The 21,555-nt window shown below is 43.2% G+C and overlaps 1 protein-coding gene across 5 annotated transcripts; it reads left to right on the top strand.

Annotated features, from left to right (window-relative positions):
• Nucleotides 1-678: 678 nt before the first annotated feature.
• Nucleotides 679-20,560, top strand: CCNA1 (cyclin A1). Of its 5 annotated transcripts, none has more exons than XM_060234679.1 (9): nt 679-904; nt 3,221-3,393; nt 7,917-8,145; nt 8,496-8,620; nt 11,314-11,537; nt 14,079-14,283; nt 17,564-17,677; nt 18,751-18,884; nt 20,276-20,560. In XM_060234679.1, the coding sequence occupies exons 2-9, from the start codon at nt 3,238-3,240 to the stop codon at nt 20,325-20,327; spliced, it is 1,239 nt and encodes a 412-aa protein (XP_060090662.1). In that variant the 5' UTR covers nt 679-904; nt 3,221-3,237; the 3' UTR covers nt 20,328-20,560. The 5 variants fall into 5 exon arrangements, with proteins under 5 accessions (XP_060090662.1, XP_060090660.1, XP_060090663.1 ...); XM_060234677.1 differs by having other exon boundaries at nt 11,311-11,537; XM_060234680.1 differs by lacking the exon at nt 679-904 and adding an exon at nt 1,301-1,497.
• The last annotated feature ends 995 nt before the right edge of the window (nt 20,561-21,555 follow it).

Genomic DNA, 21,555 nt, shown 5'->3' with positions numbered 1-21,555 from the left:
TAACATCCCTAGGTGGTATGTATCATTCATAAGAAAACAAGTCCTTGGTGTCCCACATATATTTTTAAATGTTTCATTCATGAATAGCTGGATATAGTTAATTGTAAGTTTATAGTTAATTGTAAGAACCCTACTAAATCCTATGAGTCTACTCTAGAAGAAGTGAGCCGCGGACATGCAAGATCACCATGAACTCAGATTCCTTATCTTTTTTTCCAGCAAAGGCAGGGAGGAAGAGGTTAGCCTACAATTTTCCTGATTCCAAAAGATTTTGGAAAACAAATATCTAGGGATTTTGAAATTTAAAATCAACTTATGTGCACCTGTGTGCATTCACGCTTTCAGTTGTTTTCCAAAAGTGCTCTTTGTTGTTAAAACGACTTTATTTTGTGCACATGCAGTGTGAGCTGTCCTCCCAAACCAAAAATACTCACTTCTCCATTGCATAGGCCAGGCCATCCTTACAACAAGAACTTCTTTCCCATTAATTCCATTTCCAGAATCAGGGGTAGGGAACGTTGGCTCTCCAGATGTTTTTTGCCTACAACTCCCATCAGCCCCAGCCATTGGCCATACTGGCTGGGGCTGATGGGAGTTGTAAGCAAAAAACATCTGGAGAGCCAACGTTCCCTACCCCTGCGTCCCCATCCCCACCAGAAACCCCGAATAAAAGCTTCCAGTTCCAGACGGATCTGTTACTGCCCAAGCCGGGCGACGCGCAGAGCTTTGCAAACCCAGAGGCCGCTACAGACCCTGCCGGGCCTTCATTATCCCAGCGAAGGTGGCAGAAGCCGTTGCCACGTTGAGCAAAAGGCACTTCCCCTTAAGGGGCTGGGCAGGATTCCTCAGTTGTGGATCGCGAGCCTCAGCTGGCTGGGGAAGCTTCAGCGTCTGGCGCAAGAAGGTGGGCGGAGGGGGGGACGAGGAGGGAACCTTGGTGGAGACATGAGCCGGAGAGAATCCACGCCTGGCTAAGCCTGAAGGGGCAGGAACCACACTGAAATTCACGGCAGGGGGAAGCACACTAGAGCCCCCAGGCCAGGGGACTTCGCTGCAGGCAGCTCCGGCGGTGGCGGAGTGGACAAGCGGGGCCAGGGTGGGCAGATGGAGTCCTCCCGCCGCGCCAGCCCCGAGCACGGCCCGGAGCTTCCTGGCGTTCCGCCTTCGGGAGCGCAGCACGTCAGCCGCGGTTGCCACGGGAGCTGCCCGCCGCATGCGGGAGGAAGCCGCCCGCAAGCTCCAACTGGTCAGTCTCAACAGTCGCGGGCGGCTTGAAAGTCCTCCGGGCGCAAGCCGCGGAGCTGCGGGGGCGGCGCGACGGAGGCGCCAGCGCTGATTGGACGGGGGTGATATAGGCTGAGCTGGAGCGCGGCGCGGCGGCTCGGAGTCCCGGCGGAGCGGCTGCCCTGCTGGTGGCGGGGGAAGGCGGAGGCGCCAGAAAAGAACCCCCAGCTCTTCCGGGGAACACGGCAGGAGCCTCTCCGCGGGCTGCGAAGGGTAGAGCGGGGCTCTGCGGGAGCCTGGAGTTAGCTCTGGGGCGATTGCGCTCGGACTGTGCGACGCTGGCTCTTTAGGAGCGAAGGCTGGGCTTTACCGGTGGCAGAAGCCTCCTGGGGCTCAACCGGTGCAAGCCACAGCCGTCCCGACTCCCGAGTCGTCCCATTGGAGCGATTAGCAGTTGCCTCCGCCATTTGTCATTAGGCTGGGCTGCGCCGTAGGCTACCCAGGGTTGCTGGTGCAGCCTCGTCCCAACCTCGCCGTTGGGAGCTCTCCTGGGGCTCCTCCTGGCTATGAGATTTACGCTTTTCTCGTGATCCTGAACAGTTTGGGCAGCTGCTTCCACCGGCTTGCATTGCCGCAGGAGTCTCTTGCGTTTGCCTGCCCCTGGCCAAGTCGAAGGGACCAGCAAAACCAGAGAGGAGTCTTGGGACCAATGTTCCCTCTAAGCTGCAGGGTCCTGTGAGCAAAAATTCTGCTTTGTGACCTGCTGGCATTAAAGTTGGGAGCTGCTGCGTAAATTAGGGCGCTCTGCAGTCATCCTTCCTGAGCTAAGACAAAAACGTGTGAGCTAGCTCACGCTAACTCAGCTCAAAGGGAACACTGCTTGTGATTTCATGGCAATTGCATGTTCTGGCCTGGGGTCTAGTTTATTAGGCCCAGTTACAGGGCTGTTCTAAACAGAGTTGCCAATTTTCAAGCCCACTAAAGTCATTGGGGTTAGAAGGGTGTAAGTATGTCTAGGATGGCATTGTTAAACCATTTGCTTTCAAGATTCTTCTTGATTTCTATTGAAATATTTATATTCCATCTTTCCTTTATGACTCAAAAAGGCTTATTCACTTCTCTGGTTTTGTTCTCTGGATCACTTATTCCAAAATATTTCTGGTGATTTAAACAGGTTTGCATGGAAGCAACTTTTAAGTTCTTAAATCTTCTGCAGCAAGATCTGCTGAGTTCAGCAAATTATGCTTTCTGGGTGTGATCTTGCATTGTATCTTGTTGGTCTTAGTAAGCTGAAAGTGGTTTGGGGCAAAGATGCTTTATTTTGATTGGCTTTTGGAAGATTCTAGTTCTATGATATCTCATGCAGGGCTGCCCCTGCCACAAGGCAAAATAGGTGATTGCCTAGGGTGCTGGCCTTCTGGGGGTGCCAAGTTGGGTGCCCCTCCATGTGACTCAGTGATGTTATCAGTGCAGAGGCAGGTGCCAGAAGTTAGCCTTGCCTAGGGTGCCTGACAGTCGAGGGTTGGCCCTGATCTCATGACCAGTATGTTATGTACCTTGAGCATTTGCCATGGATTGGGCTGTTGGAGGTGCTGATGTGACGTAAGGCCCAGTCCACAAATTTACTGGGAAGCCTTAAGCAAACGACTTTATTTTCTCTTCAGTGTGCCCATCTAAAATACAGGGGAAGCAATCTTGGCCTACTTTGCAGGACTGTTATAGGATTATCGCAGCTGATTCATGACAAGTGCTTTGAACACTGAAAGCTCTAAATAAATACATAATGCTGTTGACCCACACATTAAATAATGCATCTTTCTGAAGCTATTTTTTCCATAGATGAATAAACAAGTTCCCTTTGTGCACTGACTTGTAGTACCTTTTCAAAGTGTGCAATGAAAGGCAGGAGATCTATTGATTTTGGAAAGTGAATTTGTGGAAAATTTCTGAAATCATTTACATGCATGTCTTCTCCCCCCCCCCCCCCCATTATCAGCTACTGACTTGGAAGAAATGCGGCGCAGCAACAAGAGGGATGAGAAGGCGCAAGCTGGGGGGCGGGAGACCCTTCCAGTTGTTATGGAGTCTCATGCCAGTCAAAATCCCCCTCAGAGGGCTGTTCTTGGAGTGCTGGCTGAAAATGGGCAGTGTCTGAGATCCTGCAGCCAGGTAAATTTGGGGGGGAGGGAAATGGGCTTCCTTGCAGAAATGGGCTTCCTTGCAGACTGTTGTCTAAGCAGGTGATACCCCAGAGTACATACCTTGCTGGCACAAGGCCTCTGGTTTCATTCCTGGTATCAGGGCTGGGAAAGCCCAAAACTTTGCTATTTAGTCAAGACATTCCTGACCATAAGACAGTTTCATATGTTCTGTTGTTTCTCACTTGGACTCAAAGCGGATTACAATGCAGTGAGTCAATACAGTCAACTAGATGGGACATTCAATGAACAATGCAATAGAAAGTAGAGGTGTAGAACCAAACAGAAGTTTAAAAACAGAAGTGAAGCTTAAGTATTAACATGAAACACTGAATAATGCATAAATTCCATGGTAGGATCCTAGTTCCAGCAAGCTATATACAGTAGAATAGACCACAGTCTCTAATACTTTAAATAACTTTCATGAAACATTTAGGTATCTCTGTTTCTGTTTTCAGGATTGTTAACCAAATAACGCAGTAAAAGGGTTTGTGTCAATAAAACTTATCTTGAAGAAAAACTCAGAATCCTAAAAGTACAACCAGTTTCTACTTGAAATAGAGCAAGTTACAATGAAATGGAAATGTTTTGAATTTCTCGTACCCAGGGCTTTTTTTGTAGAAAAAGCCCAGCAGGAGCTCATTTGCATATTAGGCCACACCCCCTGATGTCACCATTGCTTCACGCGGGGCTTTTTGTAGAAGACCAACAGGAACTCATTTACATATTGGACCACACCCCCTGACACCAACCCAGCCGGAACTGTATTCCTGTGTGTTCCTGCTCAAAAAACCCCCTGCTCATACCCATTGCTATTACTGGACAGCTGTCCCTGGAGCAGGATGCGCACCAGGTGCTTGTGGAATGGCATGGCTTTAAGAACATTTCCATCCACCATCACCACACCTTTATGGTAGGCAAATTGAATGCCTTGCAGACTGCAGAACAGAGGGGGTGATCTGCTAAATCTCCCATTTGTAGATTGTTTCTGCTCTTGTGCTTCAGGTGCAGTTGAAACCATAGATCATCTTATTTTATATTGTGACCGGTGGGTTTTATTTCAAGGCTTCCGGGTTATGGCTGTCCTGAACAAATATCAGTTTTTTGTTCAACCTGGGGTGGTCTCCTTTTTATTAACAGATATTGATCCATTAATAAATTACTTCTGTTGCCAGCTTTTTTGTATAGCTGGATGGATTTGGAGTTAAATTATTCTTGGTAAAACGTATCTAAATTATCCAGTGTTTAGTTTTATTGTATAGTTTTATTGATTCTGCTCAAAACCTTTGGTTAAAGGAGTTTATTAATAAAGGAAAAGGCAGACTGTTTTTATTTAGATTCAAGGGAACAACTAATTGCCCTACCACCACTGCCCAAGGAATTCCAGAGTGTTCATAATAGACCTGTTGAAAGTTACTTACATTACTAAGCATTTTTTTCTTGAGCAAGAGCACCTGAACTTCATGTATATCAAAAATGCACACATGGTGTTGTGTGCATTTTTGGCTGATGCTTAATAACAGCCTGGGTGCTATGGCCCATAAACTCAGAGTCCTCAGTTGCTGATAAACAGGTTCATTTTAACAGGTACAAGAGCACTAGGAGCTGATGTTTGGTAGTCATTTCCATAATACTGATGTAGTCCTTGTGCATAAAGATTTGTGGGACCATTGTGGGACAGTTTTATTGCTGCCAGATACATTTAATGTAACTTAAATTATGTATTTTAACTCAATTAACTGGTTTTTATATGTTTAAATTTTTAATTGTTAAATTTAAAGTTTTACCTATTTATGCTAATGTATGGAATGTTGTTAGCCGCCCTGAGCCGCCTAGGCGGGGAGGGCGGGATACAAATAAAATCTATTATTATTATTATTATTGATGGACATGGCCATGCCATGAGCTATGGAATGTAGAAGCTGGTGGCAATGTATGCCTCCTTTAACTGCCAAGGGTCAACTGCTGAAAAGGTTCTATTTCTTAATCTTCAGCTTCTTAAAAACAAACCTGCCAGGTACCAAGAAATGTTATAAAATCATTCTCTGTGTTTTCAGTGGCCACATGTTTGAATCAGAGCTAAGGCTTCTGTACTTCTCTACTGTAACCTAGGTATGCTACTGCAGATGTGCTAGGAGGTCGGGTATGCAGCTAAAAGTATTCTAATGTTTACATACTCAATACCACCTGGATTTACATGTTTATTCTGCCTACTGAATAGTACCTGATGGGATGCTGCATACTGATGTGAGCTGGTTCTGGTGATGGCAGCAGCTTTAAAACCAATTTGTTAATCTTTTGGACCCTGTTTGTGCAGGCCTCACTTTGAATACTAACTAGGATTTAACATTACTGCTTTTGAATACTTCATACAATGGATGTCTGGATGGGTTTATGTCTTGAAATTCATCTGCAGCCTTCACCTTGGAACACTCTATTCACTTTCTTTCTTAACATCCTAATATGGTGCTTCTTTATCAGGATGCCTTTTAAAATGCCTTAAGGTCAGATATCAAGCTGAAGGCTGAATGCAGAATTTGTTTATAAGTAGAATTTGAATGGCTGTTTGGTTGACCAGTGAGTTACAACACTGATTATTACTGCTGAGTGAATTCCTCTTGGATCAGGTGAATGCTCAGCTTGATATTTGACACTTCTCAGGATAGAAACAGTTCATCTGTTTCCAGAAGATCTTTCCTGGTGTGTATGCATGCACCCCTGGGCAATTACATTTCCCTGCACCAGCCATAGCTGGGTGATACTTGGAAATTCTGTCTCTTTCCTCCTCCCTGCCATTTCAAAGCCCAAGCAAGATTGTTTGAGTTTTAGAGCTGGATGATCAGTCACATCATGTTTGCAAGAAAGAATCAAAATAATTGACCCAAAGAGAGAGAAGATTATTCAAGTGAGCAGGTATTGATCAGGTGAGCTGGTCGTACAGTTCACAGCGGTGCATTGAAAGTAAGGGGATAAAACTGAAAAACTTGGCTTGAATGCTTACCTGAGAATGCAGAAGCTCATCTTACATTCTAATAAGGAAAGAACTTTGGCAGGAGGGTGAGGATGACATTCTCTTTGTAAGGCATCTAAGCATTAGCAGATAGACAAATTTATATTCCAGCCTGAACTAGACAGGTATAAGCTTCAGAGATATCACTTTGCATCATATACAGAAAAGCAGTAATTAAATACTACTGGTAATTTAAATTTTTCCAGTGAAGGGTGAGACTTCAATTCTATCCAATACTTCCTCTAAGCTGTGGAGGCTTGTGAGCAAAAATTCTACTTTGTGAACTACTGACATTAAAGTTATGAGCTACTGCATAAATTTGTTTGCTCTGGGGCCATTTTTCCTGAGCTAAGACAAAATTGTGTGAGCTGGAGGCAAAGAAACTGTGAGCTAGCTCACACTAACTCAGTTTAGAAGGAACATTGATTCTATCCTAGATACAAATATGTCAAATATAATGGCTTTAAGGCACTTCTTTGTACTGGTTCACATGTTTTAGTACTATGCATTCTGTCTAATAAGACTCTGAGCAGAATCCCCCAGCCCTGTTACTTCCAATTTCTCTGTGGGCAGAAACTGAATATGGAAACTTTTTAATGGTATGTCCCATGGTCCTTCCTAGCATGAGGTTAAAGGAGATGTTGTCAGAGTTGAGGGGAGGGTCTTCAGAGATGGCATTGGTAGGGGTTTTTCCCCCTGAAGGATGTGACTTGGATCCAGCTGAATGCTCCATGGGTGGAAGTCCTCCAGGAGCAACAATTTCAGAGAGTGTTTTAGGCTGCAGCAGCAGTAATGTAGAGATGAGAAAGTCTCACTTCATGGGCAGAAGTCCTTTGGGCTGGATCCAACTAAACCTACTTCTTATTCTCCTGTTTCTCTTACTTAAGCAAAAGCAAGATCTTGCATATATCTTACAGCAATTGCAGGTAACTACACCTTCCTGTGTTAGTCACTCACCATATGCATAAGCTACTACAATGCTGAATCTTCTACATTCTTAATAGCAGGTAATAAACTGACACACAGTAACTCTGCCTGTCTGCCTTTCCCTATATTCTTGCAAGTTCAGTACAAGTGCATTGGAATACTGAAACAATTTCTGTTGGACATAGGACTGTTTGATCTAGAAAAGACCTTGAACATTTTCCTTTATTTTCACGGCTATTGGCCACCTAATAAGAGAGTCATCAAGATTGTAATAGGAAGAAATGTTTGCTTTAAATTCTACAGATGGAAGTATCTGATTCTGAACTGTAGTAATTAAAAATTGCTTTACCTACCATTTGCTCAGAGCCTTCTGTACAAAGTAGACAAATATTTTTAATGGAATTTGAAGGCAAGGTTGGAAAAATCCTGGGCAGTGGTTCCTAGAATTTGCCACCTGGAATCTAGGGCACTGTTTTTGCATTCTCAAATGCTTGATGCTAATTTTGTTTACTGGAAACCATGTTCCTGTTTTGGTTCTTTTCTTTCTTTCTTTTTAGGGAACTACTGCAGTGAGATGTTTCTCTGGACTGGAAAATGTCATCCCTGGAAAGAATATGTTGCCCACTTGTGTGTCCTCGAAGCAGGGCTTTACTGTTTATGTAGATGAATTAGAACAGGAAAGTACCTACAACAGTGTGGGTATAGAAGAGGTGGAACCAAGCATATGTGAAGTTGACACCACCACAGTGAAACCCAGCTTTCACCTGCTGTTGGACTTGAGTACAGGTACAGCCCCTCAGTTGAAGTTTTTAACTTGTAATAGGTATGTGGTGTTTGTTATTCATAGAAATATAAGGGTTAATGACCTGACCTGGAATCTTGGAAGCTAAGCAAAGCTGGCCCTAGTTAGTCTTCGGATGGGAGACCATCAAGGAAATTCAGAGTTTCAGCACAGAGGCAGGCAATGGCAAACCACCTCTGAAAGTCCCTTGTCTTGAAAACCCGACAGGGTTACCGCAGGTCAGTTGCAGCTTGACAGCATTTTCTGCTACTGATGATGAAAGAATAAATTGAAATGGATAGTTTGTTTACATTCTTTCTTTAATTAGTTTCCCCCAAATATGCTTGTGACTTAGTGTCTCCGATGTTGGTCGATACATCACTGCAGTCACAATGTGAAGATCCCCGTGGTCACAAACTGGATATCATGGGCATTGTAGAATACGCAGAAGACATTCATTGCTACCTGAGAGAGGCTGAAGTGAGTGGTACTTTGAACAAGCTTGTTAGAATGTTGACCTGTGAATAACAGCGATGTGTAGTGCATAGGTTTGGATTCTCACTCGTTAAGAAGGAAATTGGGGATACTGAGAGTGACTTGTTGGCCCCTGGCCTTCAGCCACATGAAACCTGATTGGTTTTGCCTGTCAGAAGACATATGCTGGAATTACAAGATCATTTTATCATCTGGGGAGGGGAAAATCTGTTTCCTCCCCCCCACCAATTCTAAATCTGGCCTGATGAAGAGTTCTGATGAACTTGAAAGCTTGTATACTGTGCAACTGAGATAATGCTAACAAAAGATATTATATGGATTGTGTTCTTGGATTTTACTTTTGAGCCAGTAAAGTGGTAAACAACTTGTATGCATAATATGCTCAGTGCTATGCAGGAATATATTTTTGTTTAACAAGGCAATCTGATTTTTGGTTTTACTCTGCATGACCCATGTTGGGGTCTGCACATTTCCCTTAATATGCTTTCTTCTTTGCCTCGCTAGAAGGGTCACACTGGGAGAGCCTAGCGGGAGATGATGTTGAACTATTTTAAGCGTTGATTTGCTCTACTGATCTTGTTATGCCTGTTCATCACACATGCTGATTGGGTGTTGTGTTGTGTTTGAGTACAGGATGGCCTCTTTGCTGTCTCTAACACTGCCTGACCTTTTTGGTCTCTGTATGTGGATGACTCATGGCATCTGAAATGGGCTTCAATTCATGCAAGTTTATGCTATGAACATTAGGTTTTTGTTGTTGTTGCTAGATCTGCTTTTAGGGATGCCTTTACATTCTTCTGATAGCCTTGTTGTGTCCAGTCATTCCTTTCCCTTTATTCTCAATTACTCTGAACCTTGTTTAGCCTTCATCAGCACTTTTCTGGATTTGAAGAGTAGAAATAGGCACATTCTTTACAGGTTGGAAGGGCTTAGGTGGGTCATCCTCATGCATACCTTGTTCAACGTTTGTGTTGATAAAGGACTTAGTATCTTTCTTCCAGTGAAGTCTTAGATAATGGGCATAAGGTTGACATTAATTTTCACAGATATGTAGGGGGAGGATATTTTTGGTCTTGCTTTGGGAGGGGTGTACCTGGTTGCCCCAAACTGGTTTTGTGATGCTTACAAAGAATCCTGAATCAAATTGAATTACATTTGACAGAAGAATCCAGTGTGGGTCACAAGACACACTGTATACCAACCACTACATGTCCTACAGTCAAATACACTCGCTATTATGTCTTGTGGGGTATGTTTGCACCCTGTATGCACACTTAGAAACCAATTACAATTGTGCTCTTTTCCCTTAGAAATAGATATATAACCATGCTGCTGAAAACCAAATGAACAACTTGAGCAAAGCTGCTAATAAAACTTAGCTGGGATAACTTTGTACTCCGATATTGAACACAGGCTACAGCACAAAAATTTCCCTCTGGGAAAATCCATTGTTTATCAAAAGAGAATCAGTGGTAATTTTTCCTTTGATATTGCACAACAGACTTCCAGTGTCAATGTAGAAAGTAAAGCAGCAGAGCTCCTAACTTCTGCCTTTTTTCAAGAAGCATGTACATAGGCAGGTAGGTAGTTAGCAATGGTATCCAGGACAAAGTGTTATGAGTGTCTTCTGACAGTTCTTCATTGCGGTTGAATCTGCCACTTAACAAAATGCTTGTTGAACCAGACTTCAGTGATGAAAAGATTCTCCAGGCAGCTGACTTAGTGCTCTGTAAACTTTACACTGTCTTGTGCATAAAGCAGATGAGAAACAGGTCCTTAAGTTCAATTTCTAACTCTTTTTTTTGGCAGTGTTTGTTTTAGGAAATAATTATATGCATAATTTCCTGTACAACTATATATATAAATGCTCTTTGAAATTCCACAGTGTCCTGTGTAGAACCTGATACCCCTTTGCTGAAAGGAAAACTTTAAACCAAGTCCCCTTCACTTTTTCTTCTTCAGCCTAGAAAAGTTTCTTTCTTTGTTCCACCACTGTTCTACAGACTTCTGTTCTTGCTTTTTGAATTCTTCTCAGCTTCCCTGCTTGTCAAATGCAGTAACCAGAACCAAATACAATCCTGCGCAAAGGCATTTCTTAAGCAGCAGAGTGAGCGACAAGGGCCTTATGTGACTTGCTTATAAAATGCCAGTGTGGTGTTTATACTACTGCAACAGAGTCCCTGATTTGTATTCAGCTGCTTGTTATGATCCATGGTCCTTATCGGTACTGCAGCTTGCCAGAGAGATATTTGTCAAGTGTTAGCTGCATTTTGGGGGGTTCTTACTGAAAATACAGACCTTTGATGCTAGCTTTAACGTCATACTTAATAATATGTCTTTCCAGTTAAGATCATTTTGCAATTCTTATTTTGAAATGTTTGCATATTTTGGAAGTGTACCAGTGTATCCCCAACCCCGCCCCTGGTAGTAAATAGAGCTGTGCCCAAAATAAAGTTGCCATAGTCAGGGATTTTTTAAATTCTTCAAGAAGATGCTGAGCAATTTACAATTGCTCTTTGTGCAAGGCAAGCCAATCTAAATAGGATTGTAGGTTCTACAAAGTGCCAGTCAAACACCAAGCTTGCATTGCATAATGCCAAAAGTTCAAGTGTTCAATAAAGGAAACTGCCAGATTTGGTTTATACACTTACTTGGAGGCTAAATTATATTCCAAGCAGGTTCGATACAGGCCAAAGCCTTGCTACATGAGGAAGCAGCCAGATATCACCACCTGCATGCGCACGATTTTGGTGGACTGGCTGGTGGAAGTTGGAGAAGAGTACAAGCTTCACACAGAAACCCTGTACCTTGCTGTAAACTACTTGGACCGTTTTCTCTCTTGCATGTCTGTCCTTCGAGGAAAACTGCAGCTTGTAGGAACAGCTGCAATTCTCCTAGCTGCGTAAGTAGCCATGCCTGAATGATCAAACCTTTGATGGACGATGGCAGCTTTGGGCCACTCAGTGTAGGTATGCATCTATCCATTTTGAATACTCATGAGCCAAAAAGAATAAATCCAGTTTGGGCCCAAGCCTCATATTCTGGGGCCTGGTACCATGTTGTAACATGTACCTTCCTCCCCGGGTCCATCCTTGTGAAATGTAAAAAACAAAAAAGGGGTTTCTGTTTTATTTTTGAAATTTGATAAATAGACCTTACAGTAATAGGCTTCCAGCCTGGGCTACCCCTCCCCTTTCCTGGAATACTATGTCACATAAGGGGGACCTGTTTCTCTGTCCTTATCCTTGTTTTCTGGTCCACAGTATACATGCAGACTGAAGATGTTGAATTGGGACCCATGATAGGATTGTCCCAAAGCAGTCTTATGAAATAACTGGGTCTATATTTCTTTGTAAGCTGATGGTGCACACAGAATGAATACAGCTTTCCTTGGTCTGGATGCCCTGATAATGCTCCTCATGCTTTATGTGTAGCTGGCCAAGTTGCTGATTAAACACACCTTCTTTGGGGAGCTTTGGAAACTGTTTTGCATTTGGCACATAGTTTCCTTGTAAGAGCCCCGCGGCGCAGAGTGTTAAAAGCTGCAGTACTGCAGTCCTAAGCTCTGCTCACGACCTGAGTTTGATCCCTGGTGGAAGCTGGGTTTTCAGGTAGCCGTCTCGAGGTTGACTCAGCCTTCCATCCTTCTGAAGTCGGTAAAATGAGTACCCAGCTTGCTGGGGGGAAAGTGTAGATGACTGGGCAAGGGCAAACCACCCCATAAAAAGTCTGCCGTGAAAATGTTGTGAAAGCAACGTCACTCCAGAGTCGGAAACAACTGGTGCTTGCACAAGGGACCTTTCCTTTCCTTTTCCTTCCTTAGAAGAGGTTTTTTTTTCAGGCTTAGATAAAGACACAGCTTGGTCAGCTGTGAAACAGCTATCTGAAACACTGATAAAAAGTTCCATGTAAAGTGAGCAGGAACTGAATATGTAAAGCAGGGGTGTCAAACTTGCGGCCCGGGGGTCAAATCAGGTCCCTGGAGGGCTCTTATCAGGCCCCCAGCAACTGGCTGTCATCTGCTTCCTTCTCCCTCTCTCTTGCTCCCTTCTGCATCACAGCTTGCTTTGCCAGGCTTGCTCAATCACACAGGAGCTACAGAGCAAAGTCTCTGTTTTCTCCATTGGCTGAGGCTCCTCCCTTGGGGAAGAAGGGGAGGAAGCAGAGCTTGCTTTGCCAGGCTCTCTCAATCACACAGCAGGAGCTACTGAGCCAAGCCTCTGGTCCTTCTGTGAGCTGAGGCTCCTCCCCCTCCTGGTTGCTGAGGAAGGAAGGAAAGAGACAGAGTTTCCTTTGCCCAGTTCCCTGAATCTTGTGGGAGAAATACAAAGAGAGCCCCTTTAAGATCGAGTGCTAATGTTTTAAGCATGTTTTATTTTATTTTATTGTGTTTGTCTGTATCCTTTATAAAGTTTGTATTTCTGCTACCTAATCTTAAATAGGTACACACATGGCCCGGCCCGATGAGGTCTCATTTATGTCAGATCCAGCCCTCATAACAAATGAGTTCAACACCCCTGATGTAAAGTTTCCTGCAAAGTAAAAATTGCAGAGCATGTGAAATATTTCACCTAATTTGTGGAAGTGTAATATATTGCTGAAATTCTGAGGTTGCTGTAATATGGGGGGGTGGGCTTTAAAAGATGAACAGATGTGTCAATGTTGCAATTATATATTGGCCCAGACTTGTTCCTTCTGAATTCCTTAGCTCTTTTGTATGTATCTAACAGCAATGAGTGGATTAAAAAAAAATCTACAAGGGGAGTGATTTATCCAGGACCTATGTTTCTGCAAACCTGGCTAGTGTTCAGGTTTGCAGAAAATATTAAAACTATCTATGGGGTAATTTGTCCTCTCTATAGGAACAAGTGCCACAAATGCCAATGTGAAAAGTGTGCGGGGGGGAGTAGGCATTGGCGGAGAGTTTGGTGGTGGAAAGCAGTGGCCAGAGTGGAAGGAAAGGAAGCACCTGACTAGTGAATAGGACTATCACAACCCAACATTAACTATAAATAAAAATTAGAAGTGCTATATTTGATACTTGCATTGATAAGATGTAACATTAATATTTTGATAGAGGGAAAAAATCTCTTTAATCTGCTGCCCTTGGTAGCTGCCTAGTTTTCCTGTATGGTTGGGTGGTCCTAGAGAGTGTTAGGGAGAAAATGGAAGCCAAAGTGATATTTTCCCCTCTCCCTTGGAGGTCTCCATGTGGTCTTACTTAATTTGGATCTCCTGCTTAAAGAGTAAAATGCATTCTTTGTCTAAGCCAGTGCTACAGTACCAGTTCTACCCGATAGCTCTATCAAAATACTGGTGGTTAGTAGGTTGTAAGTTCTGCTAAGTAGAGCTGTTCATTGAATCTCCATGAACGGTGGTATCAGTTGCTGTGGTGTTTAATGTAGGTGCTGGCTTTTAAATTTTTCTATACTCTTTCCCCAAGGAAATATGAAGAAATTTATCCACCAGAGGTAGAAGAATTTGTATATATAACAGATGATACCTACACCAAAAAACAGCTATTGAGAATGGAACACTTGCTTCTCAAAGTCTTGGCCTTTGACTTGACAGTCCCAACCATCAACCAGTTTCTTCTTCAGTATTTACAGAGACATGGTGTCTGTCTGAAGACTGAGAATTTTGCAAGGGTAGGCTACTTTCTCCAAACATCTAAATGTTCTTCAAGAAAACAAATAATTTGCACCAACCATAGTAGCTGTTCTGTTGTGGATGCATCCACTTGAGTACAGTGTGAGGACTATCACACAGAAAGTAGGTTTTCCAAAGGGTATAACATACTTGATACTCCAACATGTCTTTGAGGCATCTCACATCTGTCTAAATCAGGGGTCCCCCTACCTTTTTTTGAGCCTACAGGCACATTTGAAATTCTCACACAGCATGTAGCAACAAAATGACTGCCTCAGGAGGCAAAGCCAGCCACAAAATGATTGCCACAGGTTAATGTCATGTCAGTAACAGTGTAGATTCTTGTGCTGAGGTGACAGTTGCTGTCAGAGCAACATTTAAAAATATCTGCACAGCCAATCAAAATCCTTGCTGGGCAAAAGCCTTACCCAGGCCCACCCACTTCTTAAAAATCACTTGCTGGGTACCATGTTGGGGAGCCCTGGTCTAAATGGTTTTTAGCCAGAACTAAAGTGCAGCTCTGGGACCATAGGACTACATAACAGACTTCTGTCCCATAAATGTATCTATCCATTTATTTTTAAATTATATACCGTGAGATTCTGAAAATAGTAGGCAACAGTAGTCAATAAAAACTGTAGTAATGTTTCAATCTAAAAGCGGGTAGAACCCAAACAATACTTTCATGCGGAATTTTTTGCAGATATAATCTCGTCACTCCATCATGACCTCCCTGCCACATTGGAGACAGTATGTGAACTCGAGGCCCTGTGCCTGTCTTCTCGACCAGTTCTGGATTGCTTCGGCATATTCATCCTGGAGGAAGTCGGCAGAATTCTCTCTACTATAGGACCATCAGCTTGTGATCTGGACCCCTGCCCCTTCTGGCTAATTAAAACTTGCCAGAGGGAGCTTAGATGTCCTATACGGACATTGTAAATAGATTCCTCTCGTAGGGGCTTTTTCCAATGCCTCTAAAAGAGGCTGTGGTCTGTCCCCTCCTGAAAAAAGTTACATCAGACCCGGCCAAATTGGCAAATTACCGGCCAGTCTCAAATTTACCCTTTTTGGGTAAAATTATTGAGAGGGCAGTACAATTACAGTTACAGAGTTTTCTGGATGACGCTTCCGTTTTAGACACCCACCAGTCTGGTTTCCGCCCAGGTCATGGGACGGAGACAGTGCTGATCGCCCTGGTGGATGATCTCTGGTGGCATCTGGATCAAGGCGGCTCAGCAGTGCTGATGCCGTTAGACCTATCGGCTGCATTCGATATGGTTGACCATTGGCTACTGACCCACCGCCTCACCGATGCGGGGATTCAGAGGTTGGCCTTGCAATGACTTTCCCCTTTCCTTGATGGTTGGGGACAAAGGGTGGCGATTGGGGGAGAACTGTCCTGGAGGCACCCGCTTAAATGTGGGGTGCCACAGGGGATGGTGCTCTCCCTGATTTTGTTTAACATCTACATGTGCCCCCTTGCCCAGATTGCTCGGAGGTATGGGTTGGGTTGTCACCAATATGCTGATGACACCCAGCTCTATCTACTGATGGACAGCTGGAGAGCCACTGTCAGTCTGAGTAGACAATACTGACTTTGATGGACCAAGGGTCTGATTCAGTATAAGGCAGCTTCATATGTTCATATGTTATTGGGGCTCCCTAAGTGGGAGCACATACAGCTGGGGCTGTGGGAACAGCACTGGCTGCCAATAGTGTACCGGATTCGTTACAAGGTGCTGATTATTACCTTTAAAGCCCTATATGGCCAAGGACCTGCCTACCTTAGGGACCGTCTCTTCCCATATACTCCCAAGAGGGTGCTTCGATCTGGTACACAAAATCTACTGGTAATCCCTGGGCTGAAGGAGGCCAAATTGAAGGTCACCAGGGAAAGGGCCTTTTCAATCGCTGCCCCCCACTGGTGGAACCAACTCCCAGAGGAAATGCGGGCCTTGTGGAATCTTAGTCAGTTCCACAGGGCCTGCAAAACTATCCTCTTCCAGCTGGCCTTTAATTGATACGGAGCCTACATCATAGATGGAATACCGTCGTACTGTAAAATCTAACAAGATAATATCTAGATCTGAGCACTAAATGATACGTTGTTTTAATCTCTAAATATATAATTTTATAGAATGTACTATTTTATAATATGTATTGTTTTAATTCTGTGAGGTTTTATGCTGTGAGCTGCCCTGAGCCTGCTTTAGCGAGGAGAGTGGGATACAAATCAAATCAAATAAATTAAATAAATAAAAATTATTTTCTTCATGACAAACTAGGAGGAACCAATACTATATGCCCCCTATCTGTTGCCTTCAGCCCATGTGTCAGGACCTTTAATTGTGTGCTGGAGCCTCACCTATTTGGTCACAAACAGCTATATAGCATCAATAACAAATGAAGGTGTTGTTCCTCCTATGTACACATGCAGAGAGGAACAGCAAGACAATAAAGTGAGGTCATTCACCACTGGGGAGGATTCTGGGAGAGGGAAGGTGCACAGACACCTCTCCCAACAAAAAATCTCCATCACAATCTGTCTTTTTCTCAGAGAGACAATTGATCTTACAATATGCTGCTTACATTTGTAGTGCAGAGTCCTTCACCACTTTTTAGGTTATAATTACAACCTCCCCTCTCGATGTCAGCAGGTCCTACCATACTACTAAGGTTAGGTCTCAAGCTGGATGCCATTGTTCTTGAAGCCTGGGGGAATAAAAATGTCAAATAGGTTTTAGTTAGAAAGGTTAAAGTTGGCAGGAAGAACTTGGTTGAATCCAGATTCCAAACTAAATTTTCTGCTCACGCAAAGGGCTTTCACCAGCAAAACAATGTTTCTGCTTCCTCTTCACCCTGTTGTGGCCCCCTGATCTGCCCAAAATGCAACTCATTAGGAGATGGGTGGCCTGCAGGAAAAGCATGACAAGCAGATCAGGGGTGTGCAACAGGAAGAGGGAATAGGCAGGTATTTTTTTCTCATTAGCAAGAAAATTTGTCTGGATCTGCTCTGCTCTTGCTCTCTCTCCATAATGTGGGAAGAGTGGATTGGACTAAGTTACTTGCTGAAGATTATAATCAGCTTCAAAACAGCAATTTAGCTGACTGAATTGTTGCTTAATAAGTCTAAAGAGAAAGGTTGAGCACTTTTGGGTGTAATCCAGAGGAGGTTTACAGATATTGACTACTGTGCTATTTGAATCTCTCTGCCTCAGTGAAGTAATCAGCGGAATGCTTTCCTTGTGGTTAAAGAAGTGTACTCCTCTCTTCTCTTAGTATGTAGCAGAATTGAGCCTACTTGAAGCTGATCCATTCCTGAAGTATCTTCCCTCACAAATGGCAGCAGCTGCTTACTGTCTAGCAAATTATACTGTGAACAGGCATTTCTGGGTAAGTCTGCCTCTGGCATACTAAAATTTTCACTTTACTAGCTTAACTTGGGTGTAAGGTCTCCAAGAACAGCACAAAATATATGAGGGGAATTGGCTTGCCTAGCAACAGACTTCAGAGTTAGTCAACACAGTTAAAGTGTCTCTTGTTTACAAAAATTGGGTTCTCTCATGAATACACTCGTGGATAGGGAGTAGAGTATCTGCTTTTCATGCAGAAGCTGTCTGAGGTTCATTCCCTGGTATCTCCAGATAAAGGGTTATGTAGTAGGTGATAGGAAAGACTCTGAGACCTTGAAGAGACATTGGCAGGGTAAATAATACTGACTTTGATAGGCCAAGAGTTTGACTTACTATAAAGCAGCTTTAAGCGTGTATGAATCAGCTTCAAGTGGCTGTTATAGCAAAATGGAAAAAAAAATGCCACCTTAACTTTGGCATGAACTATCATGGGCTTGAGTGCATTCTATCAGATGGATGAAATGTTGTGTGGGTGGTATCTGATGCAGAAATGTAGAGAAACTGAAAACTGGGATCAAAAGATAGCGATTGGTAAAATCAGGCTTTTTTGTTTAGCAGCTGTTCAAGATAAGCACAGTGATCATTTAGTGTTAAATAATCTTAGTCTTCAAAGTGCCATCAACACTTTTCTATTCAGTGCTCAAGAGCTGTCAGTACATAATTAAGCTCTAACAGGGTCACTTATTTTGTTAAAACCATTTTCTGTTAGTGTAGTTTAATTGACCTTAATAAACGTTTGTTCCAGTTTGAGCTCTGTTGATATTGCAGCAGGATTCGCTCAGACTAAAAAGTTCAATGACACATCCAATAAACCTCCTACGTGTCAGAATGGTGATAACAGTGTCTTGGTGGGAACAAGCAATTCTCAACAGCTCTCTTAGCACCAGCAGTTCTGCAGCTGGAGGTACTAAAAGGAAAAGGGTTGTTGAAACCAGGCTACTGTCAGAAGTTGGTGAAGGCTCCTCGTGGTTTAATGGATGAACAGGGTACTTGGCGCATTAGGTCTGCCTGAATCAACAGCTGTGACTGTAACTATTTTCTTCTTCCAATCAGCCAGAAACTCTTGCTGTTTTCACCGGATATTCGTTAAGTGAGATAGTGCCTTGTCTAAGTGATCTGCACAAAGCCTGCCTTGATGCTTCTCATCAGCCACAGCAAGCGATAAGAGAAAAATACAAGATGACAAAGTGAGTGTCTTCTCCTTGTGTTGTGTGTCCTCTGGGGCTCTGTGTTGTTTACAATAAAAACTAAAACTATTTTCATACAGGTTATCTGCCTTGGGTTCAGTGCTTTAGGAAAGTGGGGTTCTTTCCTGCTTTCCTACATCATTGTGGTTCATTCATATTCTTGGGGTTCCCCTGGATTTTCTTCAGTCTTTTCAGACCTGCTTTGCTCTGAAGTTTTGGAAAAGATCACAGTAAAGCCTGGATGGCTGCTGTGTGGACATGAACATTCAGGTTTTTTTCTCATCCGCATGGCAGCCATTTCCCCTGACCCTGTCCCAGCAGTGTTCATCTCCTTTTCCTACCTTTTTTTCTTTAAATAATCAGCACTAGATACCAATATAATGTATAAATGTACCAATATGTTTACACCAACATGTATACCAGGTTCTTTGAATTTCCAGCTTTCATTAGTCTGTAGCCCCTTTCATTGTAACAGAAAAACATATCTTCACAGTTGAAGAGGCTAGAGACAAACATTTTAAATGAAAGCTAGGAATTCAGAGAGCATGGTACTCGTGTTGGGTACCATTTTTTAAGGGTGGCCTCAGGGAGGAGGATTGGCTACTATTGGGGGACTGGGACAGCAATAAAGCTGTGGTAGTCAGACTCTGCAGTTGTATGAAAATTCAACTGACATTAAAGAAAAAGCATCCTGGCTTAATGGGATGTTGTATACCAGGTGATATTTACCTCTATGTCATGAAAAAAGTAGGTGCCCGTTTCCACTGATCACTCCTCTTTTTAGAGGGCAGGCTGTTGGCAGCCCTAGCTGAGTATGGACCAGATTGTATGTACCTTTTTAAGGTTGTTTTTGTAGCAGTCTGTACATCAAGGGAACCTGAATAATGCAGTATGTGAAAAACTGTTTTGCTGAAGTTCCTCTTTTCATGTTGAAGGATAAGGCTATAGAACAGGATTTTATATGTGACAATAAAAAACCCTGTTCAGAGCCTGACTCCCCCCTTCCAGAGTTTTGGAGATCTCATGTGGGATTGCCTACAATTGAAGGGGGCATATTTGTGTGCTGGAGGTTGGTCCCTCCCTGGTATTTCCATTTTTAAATGAAGAAGCATTGGGATGCTGAAATCTGCATCTTGCTCTTGTATCGTCTAGGAATCGTTACATAACAGCCATGAGCACGAGTTCTCAAAAGCTTTTATTTATTTTATTTTATTGGATTTATTTATTTTTATTGGATTTATTTTATTTTATTGGATTTATTTTTTTCCAGCGCATTCAAGGTCCAGTCCACTGATCTGAAGCTCTTGAGTTTCACAGTAGCTGAGGCTCTTACCAACAAGAAAGTTCTTTAATTCTATAATCTAAAGTTTCTCAACTTCTCTTTATGGCAGGTACATGCAAGTATCCCTCCTGGAGCCACCAGCTGTCTTACCCCTGCAGTGAATTGTGGAATACCATTGGGGACTGCACTGAAACTGAAGCACTTGACTCTGATCAATAGAGTTGATCATCTGGTTTTTGTAGGGCACTGCAGGTCATGTGTCGATATGTTGCCGGAATCTATTTTTAGAATCCATTTTAGCCTATAGACATACCTCATTGCAAGGACTCAGGACTGTAGTTTTAACCCGAACTAAAAGCACTTTTAATAAACATCTTCCTCGTTTTAAAACATATTGGTGGCTCTGTATATCTTTGTGAGCTGCAAATTCTGAATGGCTGGAACACTAAATTAGCCAGAGACATAGCAATGGATGGCACCTGAGACAAAACACTTCCCAGGGTATCCCTAGCTAATAGACTTTAATTCAGCTGGACAGGCATTTCCTTGTCTTGGAACTGCTAAAGAGCCATGCAAGCAGAAGCCAAACCACAATGCCCACAGACACTTGGAGGGAAAAACTTTTCTGGATATCCTGGCTGTGCCAGTATATCCTATGTTTCATCCCTTTTTCTTGAAGTGGTATCCAACACATGCCTAATTTTAAAAGTCCAGTTATAACCTGCATTAGGGTTTTGAAAAGCAATAAGTCCTCTTGAAACAAGTCCACAAAATCTAAATGGGGAGAAAAAGTATGGTGGTGGTGAGACAAGGAAACATAAATCTCCTTATCTGGTACCTAAGACTCTTGAGGCCAAGGGAATGGTGGGAGATAGCCTAGTGGCCATGATGAGAAAACCATTGTCCCTAGAAGGAGAGTTTATTTTAAAACCCTGCTTTTCTCTACCCTATGGGGCCTCAAAGTGACTAACAATCGCTTTCTCTTCCTTTCCCCACAAAAGGCACCTTATGAGGTAAGTGGGGCTGAGAGAGTTCCGAGAGAACTGTGACTGGCACGAGATCATCCAACAGCGTTCATATGGAGGAGTGGGAAATCAAACCCACTTCTCCAGGTTAGAGTCTGCTGCTCTTAAGCATCACATCATACTGGCTGTCATACATCTGACTTCAGAAGTCAGCGGAGACACAGCAGAGTCTTGCTAGTTGATTTGTATGGATGTCAGTGGCTCAGTAAATATGCCACTGCTCTAAACTGACAAGTGTTGGAAAAGGAGACTCTAAACATGGTAGGCTGGTAAGAGCATGTGGTAGGTCAGGGCAGGGAGTGGGTGTGGGATAATTGGGAGGAGCAAAGATACAAGAATAGGTGTGGTTATGGAGAGTTGTTAA

Source organism: Heteronotia binoei, chromosome 3 (assembly GCF_032191835.1).
Source record: "Heteronotia binoei isolate CCM8104 ecotype False Entrance Well chromosome 3, APGP_CSIRO_Hbin_v1, whole genome shotgun sequence".
Taxonomy (NCBI): Eukaryota; Metazoa; Chordata; class Lepidosauria; order Squamata; family Gekkonidae; genus Heteronotia; species Heteronotia binoei.
This window is presented reverse-complemented; position numbering and strand designations above follow the sequence as displayed.